The 13,310-nt window shown below is 47.4% G+C and overlaps 1 protein-coding gene across 5 annotated transcripts in view; it reads left to right on the top strand.

Moving 5' to 3' along the window:
* Positions 1 to 13,310, top strand: part of LOC119962941 (probable phospholipid-transporting ATPase VD) — a 363,410-nt gene that overhangs the window by 124,222 nt on the left and 225,878 nt on the right. For all 5 annotated transcript variants that reach the window (XM_038791265.1, XM_038791266.1, XM_038791263.1 and 2 more), the window contains 2 exons: positions 5,296 to 5,629; positions 13,025 to 13,219. In XM_038791265.1, coding sequence (XP_038647193.1) covers positions 5,346 to 5,629; positions 13,025 to 13,219 — 479 coding nt within the window. In that variant the 5' untranslated portion in view covers positions 5,296 to 5,345. The remainder of the gene's footprint in view (positions 1 to 5,295; positions 5,630 to 13,024; positions 13,220 to 13,310) is intronic.

Below are 13,310 nucleotides of genomic sequence, written 5' to 3'. Positions count from 1 at the left end.
AAAAACGCCTTGGGAAGAAAAATTGGAAGCAATTGAAAGATAAATGAAAATCTTGTTAACACATTCATTTTCACGGTCAGTCCCCTCCCCGCCAGTGATAGTGACAGGGCATCCCACCTCTTCAAATCCCCTTTGACCCCGTCTACCAGACCAGTGAGATTCTATTGATGCCCAGTCGAGATACCTGAATCCCCAAATGGCCAAACCATACCCTGGCCACCTTGAATGGCATGGCCCCAAGATTCACACTTCTAACCTGGGCATTCACCGGGAAAATCTTGCTTTTTCCCACATTCAATTTATACCCAGAAGCTGCAAATTTCCCCAGCAAGTCCATAATTCTCCCCAGTGGATTCGCGATATACAACAGTAAGCCATCGGCATACAATGTCACCCTCTGCTTTCTACCCTCCTCTCACAATCCCGGCCACTCATTCCTAGTTCAGAGTGCTATTCCCAAAGGTCTATAGCTAACACAAACAACAAAGGGTACCCCTGCCTTGTCCCCCTATGCAACTTAAAATACCCCGAATTCATTGCATTCGCCCTCACACTCGGCGTGGGGGATGCATAGAATAACCATACCCATGCAACGAGCGTTGGCCCAAATCCAAATCTCCTAAGAATCTCAAACAAGTACCGCCACTCCACCCGATCGAAGGCCTTTTCCACATCCATTGATACGATCACCTCCAGTACTCTACTTCGCGATCGGGTCATTCGTGGACAACTGCCACCACTTAATAAACACCATCTGATCCTCTGAGACCACATCCAGCACACACACTTCCAATCGTCTTGCCAACAGCTTGGCCAATACCTTCACATCAGTATTCAATACCAAGATGGGCAAGTAGGACCCACATTCCGTTGAATCCTTATCCTTCTTGGGATCAAAGAGATAGAAGCTTGCGCCAGTGTAGCCAGCAACTCCCTCCATTGCCAACGATTCGTTAAACATACTCAAAAGCTGAGGTGTCAACTTTTCCAAAATCTGCTTATAAAATTCAACCAGGAAGCAATCCGGCCCCAGCTCCTTCCACAATTGCATCAGCCCTACACACTCCATTTATCTCCAGTAGCCCCTATGGCTCCTCCAATGTCTTGTCACTTCTCTTCCACCTCCGGAAACACCAAGCCATCTAAAAAGCGTCCCATATCCACCTTCTTCCCCCAGGCTCAGATTTATACAACCCTCGGTAAAAGGCCTCGTTGATTTTCTCCGGCGCCATTACTAACACCCCCTTGCTGCCCTCACCTGCACAATTTCCTGTGCCGCTGCCTGCCACCTCAACTGGTAGGCTATCAGTTGACTAGTCTTTTTCCCCATACTCATACTGAACCCCACTTAACCGGTGAAGTTGACCCATTGCCTTTCCCATTGTAAACCGATCAAACTGCCCCTGCAATTTCTTCCTTTTCGCCAACAGCTCCCTAGTCAGGGCCACTACAATCCACATCGACAAGAATTTCCAGCAACCTCTGCCTCTCCTCCCTCTCAACTTTATTCCTGTAGATCTTATAAGAAATCAACTCCTCCCTACCCCCCCCCCCCCCCAAACCACCGACTTCAGTGTCTCCCAGAACATGGTTGCAAAACCTCCCCATTTTGATTAAGCTCCACATGATTCTTTATTGGCAATGGCACCTTATCACCCGTACCCGTACAGTCTCAAATCCCATGTCCACTGAATGCAGCGTGTGGTCCAAAATTATGATAAGCTAAGCTTCATACTCACTTCCCCCATGATCCCCAACAGCACCACCTTCCCCCCAGAAAGAAATCGATGTGGGAGTATACCCGATGAACAGGTGAGAAGTATTCCCTCTCTCCTGGGTGCCAAAACCTCCACGCCCCCCCCCCCCCCCATCTGATACATAAATATCCCCAACTCCCTCGTTATCCCTAACTTGGGACTTGATGTATCCATCCTAGGTCCAGTCCACAATTAAAATCACCGCCCCATTATCAACTGATGGGACTCCTAAGTCCGGGATGGACACTAACAGCCCTTTAATAAAGTCCACGTTGTCCCAGTTGGGCACGTATACATTCACTAATACCACCAGTGCCCCCGCTCGTCATCATAACCCCCCCCCCCCCCCCCCCCCCCCCCCCCCCCCCCCACTTCCTTGGCCACCGCAAATGTCCTTTTTTTTACTGAACAGTTTCGCGACACCCTTTGTCTTAGGATCAAACACAGAGTCAAATGTCTACCCCACCTATCCCTTCCTTAACCGCATCTGATCATTCACCGTGGATGTATCTTCTGCAGGAAAACTACACCTGCCCTCAAACTTTTTAGGTGCGCTAATACCCGAGACTGTTTAATCAGACCATTTAACCCAAGCACATTCCATGTTACAATCCTCACCGGGGATTCCTGACCTCTCCCTTTGCTAAGGTCTGCCATCGTCATCCAATCCAAACCCCAACCATCCGTCTTCTCACTAACCCAGGCCCGTCCAAAATTGACGCTCCCTCCATCCTCACCTAACCCCAAACAAAAAAACCAACTGCATCACCAGCCCACTTCCCTCCTCCCACCCCCACCCCCGTTTCAACTATCCACTGTAGCCCCCACCCCACAATGCTTCAGTTCACTAGCATACCCTACTGGCATGCTGACTCCCACCTGGAGGTCACAACAAAGGACACCACCCAACCTACCCATTCCCCCACTCTGTTTGTTCCATACCGTCCCCTCTTCGACCCACCCCAATACCTAACCAACCTGTGCAACCGACCGCAAACCAAATATTACTTGTGCTAAAACACAACACATATCAATTGCAAACAAAACCTGGCATGAACATAAGGTGTCATAATCCATACAAAGGTTCCAAACATTAGCCTTCCCCCCAACCCATTGACAATTCCTTCACAAAGTCATTCTCCTCCTCCGGTGTGAAAAAGGAATGTTCCCTGCCCTGGGAGGTCACCCACAATTTTGCCGGGTACAGCACCCCAAACTGAACCAATCTCCGAAAGAGCGCCACCTAGGGTCTTGTTAAATCTCGCCCAAATGGACACTTGGAAGTTGCTTGGCCAAGTCAGCCTGTCTTGGTAAATCTGGATCTGATTCCTCTCCCAGCTAGTCTCGAATCACCTCGGCCCACCTACCCAGAATCTTTTCCTTGTCCTGGAATTTGTGCACACGCACAATCTTTATTTTAAAAAAGAAATTCCAATTAAGGGCAGTTTAGCGTGACAAATCCACCTACCCTGCACAAATTTCAGTTGTGGGGGAGAGAGCCCACGCAGACCCGGGGCGAATGTGCAAACTCCACATGGACAGTGACCCAGGGCTGGAGATGTCCTCAGCGACATCAGGCAACAGAGCTAACCATCTTAATGTTGGTCCACTAACATTTGGGATCTTCTCCGAAGAAACAGTTGGCAAAGGAGGCATTTTGATAGACACAGTTGATATTCTAAATATCTCTATATTCCCCTTTTATGGTATATGAATTGGTTATAGTTATGGTTTGACAATGCACTTTGTGCCATCAGCATTGCTGTGCACCCATTAATCCGTTTATTTTTATCTTTTCTTCAAAATGTTAGCTCCATACAAATTATATTTTCAGACACTTGCAGCCTTGCCATCTTGCCCTCCTTCCAAGTGCCCATTGTTTATTAAGTGAGCTGAAACATTGTCAGCAGGCTGTAGGACTGCATGGCGCATCACAACAGCTCATTTGATGTTCGCGCTCGTGATTTTTCAGCAGGAGTCATTAGATAGCAATCAACAGCAGAAATCATCATTCTATTTCCTATCCCACTAAACTGAGGAGAGCTGATGTAAATTGTAGCGCTCTTCCCATGACTCGATGAAGAATAGATAACAAAACGCAGAGCGAGGATTACATTTGGAACCTTGTATGTTGATTGACACAATGGGGGCACTATTAAAAATATTATTAATTAAGCATATAGGGTAAACATAAAGAAGCTTTTGCCACTTGTGAGGGGAGTCCAAATTATGAATGATAAATGTAAAGCAACAAATAAATTCAACGGCATATTAAGGAGTAAATTATCCAGAGAGTGGTGAGAATATTGAATTTGCTATCACATGGAGTGGTTGAAGAAAATAGCCTTGAAATGTTTTAAGGGAAGCTGGATAATTGCAGAGAAAGAAAATGGAGGATAGGATGCGGTGCGACAAGGGAAGGTGAGGGAAGGCCTGTGGGGAGCGTAAGTACTGGCAGAGACCTGTTGAACTGAGTGGCCTGTTTATATATCATTTATCTTTGCGATGATGACCTCTTAAGGATTTTGTATTTTCTGTGCCGTTCCAAAATATATTGCCGTTTCTTCACTGCCTTTGGTTCAAAATCCTGGAACTCCCTCCCTAACAGTGCCGTTGGACACCTACAACACACGGACTGCAGCAGTTCAAGAAGGCGGCTTACCACCACTTTCTCAAGGGCAATTTGGGATAGGCAATAAATGCTGGCTGAGCTAGCCAGACCCACATTCCATGTACAAATTTTTAAAAAATAGTTTGACAACTCCAACAACATTATGAATTATTTTGAAGAAGGAACAACATCTGGATTTACTGCATGTTGCACACAGTTATCTATGTGCGAGTCCATTTCGCACAGTGGTAGCTATCGAGTCAAATCCAACTCCAGAACCATGAATTAAGGCTGAAACTTTAGTGTACTACTGAGGGAATGCTTCCATGTTAGGGTGCTATATTTCGGTATTAAAAATATTTGCCTTATTAGAACAAAACCACTGTATAAATAGAAGGTCTGTGCTTTTGGATTTGATTTCCATATAACAAACACAACTCTGGTCTTGTGATGCTTACGCAAGCAGTGTTTACTGGTTTGTAATCTACTAGTCTATTGTAATCATATATAAAACACTATTCAATTCAAAACTGCTTGAATCCTTCTTTTCCCACTAATCAAAAATGTCCACTTTCTGTAATGAATGTTTTGGTGTCTCTGCCTGTAGAATGTAATCCTTTTGTATTTAAAAAAAAAAAATGATCCTTGCACTTGATGTTGTGCATGGCCTAAGTGTGGGACATAATGTGGTAACAGTCGGTGTCAGCAATGATCATTTATCCTTTAGTAACAGCTTCAATCATTGTCTGCTTTTAAAAATTAAAATGAGCTTATTTAATTATTACATTATTTTATTAAAGTACAGAAGACCAATGAGAAATGTTGTTATTTGAAGGCTAATGAATATAGATTTTGTACAGTTTAAATTATTTCAAAATTGAATCTTTATCTTCAAAGTCATCAAGTGTTGATTTTTGCTTTTTCTAGCTGAGCCCCGGTTGATCCAGAACACCAAATATACCTGCTGGCTAGGATTTATGAAGATGGCACATCCCATCCAATGGGCACGTTACAGATGGCAGAGATTGCTGTCTACAGATGGAAGAAGTAATAGGTACAATTTATCATCAGTCCCTGGATGGTGCACATCTTCTCAGCCGCAAAAAACTGGATACAAACATCGATTAGTAATTTCCTGCCTTGGTGAATTTACTGAAGAATATGAAAAAATTTTCAAACATTATATGACCAATAGGATTCAAACAACAAAGTATACCTTGCTGAGCTTCATTCCCAGGAATTTGTTTGAACAGTTTCACAGGTACTGTCTGTTAATTGGGAAGTTACTTGTACAATCTAGCTCAGTGCTTCCTAAACTGTTTCTGGGTGTGACTCCATTTTAATGTCTCGGACCTCTTCTGACACTGGGTTGGGTGGATGGGAGAGAGGAAAGTTTAGCATGGTATGAATTATTTGAACTTCAGGCGTTTAAAAAAAATCAAGCACCTACCTTTTCACAGGCATTTTCTTTGCAGCAGCAATCAGGCCATTAATCACAGCCACCAATAAAAAAGACTATGAGGATATAAAGGCCTTGCAGCGTTAGATTGAACTAAGTTCCATGGCAGCCATTGGTGCTGTGGAGTTTACAACCCCAAAATTACTTCTTGACCCACACTTTGGGAAGCCTGGATCTAACCTGATCATGACAATATAAATGTAAAATCGCTCTCCTTCATTGTTAATCAGTTGCCCACTATTTCTTTGAAAATATAACATTTAGGTGACTTGAATGTTGTTATTTCAGAAGCATTAAAAAATAAACCATTCCATGGAGGTTTCTCAACATGAATCTAGAAGTGTGTGACTCAAGAGATTGAGACAAATGGTTTGTTCTTGGTTCATGGGGATTTATTGGGCTGCATGGTAGAACAATGTTAGCACTGTTGCTGCACAGCGCAAAGGTTCCCACCACCCTCGACACCGTCCTTGCTACCCCCTTCCAAAACTCCCCCAGCGCTGGGCACACCCAAAACATATGGGCGTGGTTTGCAGGGCTCCCCGAGCACCTAGCACACCTGTCCTCGCCCCCGAAAAACCTACTCATCCTCGTCCCAGTCATGTGGGCCCTATGCAGCACCTTGAACTGTATGAGGCTAAGCCTCGCACAGGAAGAGGAGGAATTCACTCTCTCCAGGGCATCCGCCCACGTCCCCTCCTCAATCTCCTCACCCAGCTCCTCTTCCCATTTACCCTTCAGTTCCTCCACCGAGGCCTCGTCTACCTCCTGCATCACCCGGTATATGTCCGAAATCCTCCCTCCTCCAACCCACACCCCCGAGAGCAACCGATCCCGCACCCCTCGTGGGGGCAGCAAGGGGAACCCCTCCACCTGCTGCCTGGCAAACGCCCTAACCTGTATGTACCTGAACATGTTCCCCGGGGGGAGCCCAAACTTTTCCTCTAACTCCCCCAAGCTCGCGAACCTCCCCTCCACAAACAGGTCCCTCAACCTCCTAACCTCTGCCCTGTGCCAGCCCAGAAATCCGCCATCAATGCTCCCTGGGACAAACAGATGGCTCCCCCGTATCGGGGCCTCCATCGAGCCCCCCACTTCTCTCCTATGCCGTCTCCATTGCCCCCAAATTTTGAGGGTAGCCACCACCACCGGGCTCGTGGTATACCTCATTGGAGGGAGTGGCAATGGCGCCGTTACCAGCGCCTCCAGGCTCGTGCCCACACATGACGCAGCCTCCATCCTCTTCCATGCTGCCCCTTCCCCGTCCATTACCCACTTACGCACCATCGCTGCGTTGGCAGCCCAATAGTACCCACAGAGGTTGGGCAACACCAGCCCCCCCCTATCCCTGCCCCGTTACAGGAACACTCTTCTCACCCTCGGAGTCCCATGCGCCCACACAAATCCTGTGATATTCCTATTGACCCTCCTAAAAAAGGCCTTCGGGATAAGGATGAGGAGGCACTGAAACAGGAACAAAAAACTCGGGAGCACCGTCATCTTAACGGACTGCACCCTCCCCGCCAGTGACAGCGGTAACATGTCCCACCTCTTAAACTCCTCCTCCATCTGCTCCACCAACCTTGTGAGTTTGAGCTTGTGCAGGGCCCCCCAGCTCACAGCCACCTGGACCCCTAGGTACCTGAAGCTCTTCCCTGCCTGCTTCAGTGGGAGCCTACCAATCTCCTCCTCTTGATCCCCCGGATGCACCACAAACAACTCACTCTTGCCCAGGTTCAGCTTATACCCAGAGAAACCCCCGAATTCACTAAGAATCCTCATCACCTCCGGCATCCCCCCCCACCGGGTCCGCCACATACAGCAACAGGTCGTCCGTATACAGCGACATCGATGCTCCTCCCCACCCCGCACCAGGCACCTCCAGTTCCCTGACTCCCTCAATGCCATGGCCAGGGGCTCAATCGCCAACGCGAAGAGCAAGGGGGACAGGAGGCACCCCTGTCTCGTCCCCCGGTACAGCCAAAAGTACTCCGACCTCCTCCTATTTGTGGCTACACTCGCCATCGGGACCTCGTAGAGCAGCCTCACCCACCGGATAAACCCCTCCCCAAACCCAAACCTCTCCAACACCTCCCACAAATACTCCCACTCAACCCTATCAAAGGCCTTCTCCGCATCCAATGCCACCACTATCTCCGCCTCCCCTTCCCTGGCCGGCATCATAATGACATTGAGGAGCCTTCGCACGTTCGTATTCAACTGCCTTCCCCTCACAAACCCCGTCTGGTCCTCATGAATGACCCCGGGCACGCAATCCTCTATTCTAGTGGCCAGGATCTTTGCCAGCAGCTTCGAGGCGATGCCCTTGTTGAGCAGATATCGACGCAGCTCATCGCTCATGAACGATGTACCCCGGTCGCTGTGGATATAAGTGGGGAAACCAAACAGTGTGAAGATGCTGTGCAGTGCCTTGATTACGGAGGCCAAGGTCATATCGGGCAGGGGACACCGAAGGGGAAGCGGGAGAATTCATCGATAACAGTGAGGAAATAAATGTTGCGGGAGGGGCCCTTTGAAGTCCACGCTTCGTCGCTCAAAGGGCCCAGAGGCCCCAGAGGCCTTTATCAGGCGAGCCCTGTCTGGTCGGTAGAAGTGCAGTTTGCATTCCGCGCAGATCTGGCATGCCTTAGTCATGGCCTTGACCTCCTCGGTGGAGTAAGGTAGGTTGCGGGACTTGATGAAATGGGCAAGCAGGGTGACCCCCAGGTGGCAGAGGTCATCGTGGATGGCTCTCAGGCGTTTGTTTTGCGCGGTGGCGCACATGCCGCGGGACAGGGCATCTGGGGACTCATTGAGCTTCTCTGAACGATATGTAATATCGTACGTATAGGTGGAGAGCTCTATCCTCCACCTCAGAATTTTATCATTCTTTATTTTGCCCCGTTGTGTGTTATCGAACATAAAGGCGACCGACCGTTGGTCGGTAACAAGGGCGAACCTCCTCCCGGCTAGGTTGTGCCTCCAGTGTCGCATGGCCTCCACTATGGCTTGTGCCTCCTTTTCGACTGCAGAGTGCTGAATTTCCGAGGCGGTGAGGGTTCGGGAGAAGAACGCTACTGGTCTGCCCGCCTGGTTGAGGGTAGCAGCCAGGGCGACGTCTGATGCGTCGCTTTCAACCTGGAAGGAAATGGTTTCGTCCACCGCGTGCATGGCGGCCTTGATGATATCGGCCTTGATACGACTGAAGGCTGTCTGGGCCTCAGCTGTCAGGGGAAAAACCGTGGTCTTAATGAGTGGTCGGGCTTTGTCCGCATATCTGGGGACCCACTGGGCATAATAGGAAAAGAGTCCCAGGCACCATTTGAGTGCCTTGGGGCTATGGGGGAGGGGAAGTTCCTTAAGGGGGCGTATGCGGTCGGGGTCCGGGCCTAGGACCCCGTTTTCCACAACGTAGCTGAGGATGGCGAGCCGGGTTGTGTGGAACTCTTTGTTACCCGGGCATGTAGTAAGCTCACCTTGCAAGGGCCGTCAACTTCAGTTTCTGAGGAATTCGGATAGGCCTCAAAGCACCGGAGCCAGTATTTAAAAATTTTGGTGGCCTCCGGCGACCGAGCGTCTAGATTGAGCTTCTCCGGCTTTAGACCGCTGTCCATCTTGATGTAATCTGGTAATTAAATTGAGATACCCTCAATTATGACTCTGGAGAGAAGATTGGTAATTCTAAGGCTTTAATTATCAGAGAACCAGACAGCTGCCGAGAAGTGTGCTCACAGCACGCTACCCACTGAAAGTAACCTTCCATACAGTTCCCTGGGGGCGGAGCCGGAGGCGGAGTCCCCCAGGGTTCCAAACCCAGTCTTAAAGGGGCCAGCGCATTAAAGGTACAGTTATACAGTTATCATTCATCACACTTCTTTTGCCAATTATTTTAAAGCTGTGCCCCATTTTCTTGATCCTTTCACGAGTGGGAACAGTCTGTGATTCTGAATACCTCTCTGCCACCTTTTCTCCAAGGGAAACGGCCCCAATTGCTCCAATCTATCTCCACAACTTAAGTTCCTCATCCCTAGAACCATTCTTTTGAATAATTTTTGCACACTCTCCAATGCCTTCATATGCTTTCAAAGGTGCGGTGCTCAGAACGGGGCACAATATTCCAGCTGAGGATGAACTAGTATCTTCCACATATTCAACATATCCTCCTTTCTTTTGTACTTTATGCCCCTATTAATAAGGCCTAGGATACTGTATGCATTATTTATCGTGCTCGCAATCTGACTAGTCATCTTCAATAGCTTAAAACACATATGCACCCAGGCCCCTCTGTACTTGTACCTCCTTTAGAATTGTGCGCTTTGTTTTATATTTCTCCCTGTTACTTATTCATAAAACTCCAGCAAGTTAGTTAAACATTATTTATCTGAAGAAATCCATTCTGGCTTTTCTTAATTAACCCGCATTTATCCATGTGCTGTTAATTTTGTCCTGAAAGATTGTTTCTAGATGTTGCTGTTTGTCACTTTGGCAAGCTGTGACTAGTGAGGTACCGCAGAGATCCGTATTCGGGGTATTGAAGTGAATGATCAGCCATGATCGTACTGAATGGTGGAGCAGGCTCAATGGTCTACTCTTGTTTTGATGTTCCTGTGCCCCCATGACACTCAAAGCTCCATCAAATGTGTGCCATTTCTTTTCATTTTTTAAAAATAATGTTTTTATTGGGTTTTATACATGATAAGGAGAAAAAAAAACAGAGGAAGGATTTAAACAAAGAAAAACCAAGAAAAAAATGTCATAACCCATAGCATTAAGGGGGAGTAATCTCCCCCCTGCCCACTTTTCATTAAAAAATTTTTTTTTTAAAAAGCAAACAAAACCGGGTGTTGGGGCACCTGAATGGTGCCCCTAATGTCACTTGTATCTCTTGGTTGCGTTTCTTTTTGTCCATTAACCTCTGCTTCGGCCGTCTGTCATTCCTTCTTGTTCTTTCTCTCTTGTGCTCGGCTGTGCTTGTTATGGTCGTTGCCATTTCCTGCGCTCTCCCTCCCGGTTTGTGTTTCCTCCTCTTTCCTCCCTTCTGGCTTCCCTCATCCTCCAGTCCTCCTTGCCCACCCACCCCCCTCCACCACCTCCTCTCATACTTCCCTTCTTTCCTGCTGGGTTTGTCTGCCACCCCCACCCCCCCCAGTCCTCCCTCCTTTCTATCATGTCCTGGCTACTTTCCCCTGGCTACTTGTTTATTTGTTTGTTGGCCACAACCACGTCCCGTAACAGTTGAGTGAATGGCTCTCATGTTTTGAGGAAGCCATCTTCCCACCCTCGGATGACGAATTTGATTTTCTCCATTTGGAGAAGTTACGGGAAGTCGGACAGCCAGTCTGCAGCTTTAGGTGGTGCTGCTGACCGCAGCCAAGCAGAATTCTACAGAGGGCAATCAGTGAGGTAAAGGCAAGGGCATCCGCCCTCCTCCCCATGGAGATCTGGCTGGTCTGATACCCTGAAGACCACCACTTTCGGGCATGGCTCCACCCTCATCCCCACCACTTTGGACATTGCCTCGAAGAAAGCTGTCCCGTACCCAGCAAATCTGGGCAAGACCAGAACATATGGGCGTGGTTGGCGGGTCCTCCTTGGCAGTGTTGTGACCTTGCCGTCAGTGTGTAGGTGCCTGACTCCGTGTCCCCTCCCCATCCTGTCTCCACCTTTTTAGTACATAGTACATAGAACATACAGTGCAGAAGGAGGCCATTTCAGCCCATCGAATCTGCACCGACCCACTCAAGCCCTCACTTCCACCCTATCCCCATAACCCAATAGCCTCTCCTAACCTTTTTGAAGGGCAATTTAGCATGGCCAATCCATCTAACCTACACGTCTTTGAATTGTGGGAGGAAACCGGAGCACCCGGAGGAAACCCATGCAGACACGGGGAGAACGTGCAGACTCCATACAGACAATGACCCAACAGGGAATCGAACCTGGGACCCTGGTGCTGTGAAGCCACAGTGCTAGCCACGTGTGCTACTGTGCTGCCCTGCGGGATTTAAAAGTGTTGTCAGTGAGTGCTGGCCGGCGTGAACCTATGGTTATTACAGATGGGGGCTTTGTCAGACAGTTCGGTCAAGCCGAAAACCGGAGCACCCGGAGGAAACCCGCACAAACACGGGGAGAATGTGCAGACTCTGCACAGACAGTGACCCAGCGGGGAATCGAACCTGGGATCCTGGCACTGTGAAGCCACGGTGCTATTCACTTGTGCTACCGTGCTGCCCACTAGTCGCCACATTCCTCTGGAATCAATCTTGTGAAACTCCTCTGACCTGCCTCCAATGCCATACATCTTTCCTCAAATAAGGGAACCAAAACTGTGCACAATACTCCAGATGAGGTCGTACCAATGCCATGTATAGTTGCCAACATAAATATAAATGCCAACATTCCATTTGCTTTCCTTATTGTCTGCTGCACCTGCATGCCCATTTTCTGTGAGTCATACACTAGGACTCCAAGATCCCTCTGCATCGGAGCACCCCAAAGTCTCTCCCCATTTAGATAATAAGTTGCCTTTCTACTTTTTTGACCCAAATGCATGACCTAACACTTATCCACTTTAAACACCATCTGCCACATTTTGGCCCACTCTCCTAACCTATCTATATCCATTTGTAAGGTTCTTATTTCCTCATTGCAACTTACTGTCACAGCTATTTTTGTGTCATCTGCAAATTTGGCTATAGAACCTTCTATCCCTGTATCCAAGTCATTAATATAGATTGTAAATAGCTGGGGCCCAAGGACACAATTGAAATTAACTCTTAATTTTAAACTAGTGGCACCCCACTAGTTACAACTTGTCATCCAGAAAATGAAGCAAGTGGGTGGGGAAAGAAAGAGAGGATTGAGAAAGGACTTTTCCAAGGCATGGTGCAGGATACGGAGTACCAGTCAAAACAGTTTGCACTTTGCTGCTGTCACTCATCCTAGTTTTATGGTTAATATAGTTCAGTCCACTCCTCATAATTCAATCGTGCTTTGGTGCAGAAGGTTAAAATATCATTGTTTGAATTGTAAGCAGTACAGCAAAGAGGAAATGTCATGCTAAAAAAATTCAGAAAATATGATCTAGTGATTTAGGCATCAATAATTAGCAAACAATTTTTAAAAAATGTAACTTTGTTGTACTAAACAACTATTCTCTTGTCCCTCTTAATTTCAGTTTCCTTTTTGTTCCTTCAGGACTGCAAACCTTTATTTCCTGTTAATAGTTGTTCTAAACTGGGTGCCATTAGTGGAAGCATTTCAAAAGGAGATAACCATGATACCATTGATCGTGGTTCTTTCAATTATTGGGATTAAGGATGGGGTTGAAGATTACCGCCGCTACAAATTTGACAAACAAATAAACAACCGGACAACTAAGGTATATGACAAGTAAGTCCATGCATTTCCCTTTCTTCAATTTGACAGACATGTATCGTTATTACTCGTTCACGTAATGTTTAGAATCATAGAATCCCTACAG

Source organism: Scyliorhinus canicula, chromosome 3, assembly GCF_902713615.1.
Source record: "Scyliorhinus canicula chromosome 3, sScyCan1.1, whole genome shotgun sequence".
NCBI lineage: Eukaryota > Metazoa > Chordata > Chondrichthyes > Carcharhiniformes > Scyliorhinidae > Scyliorhinus > Scyliorhinus canicula.
This window is presented reverse-complemented; position numbering and strand designations above follow the sequence as displayed.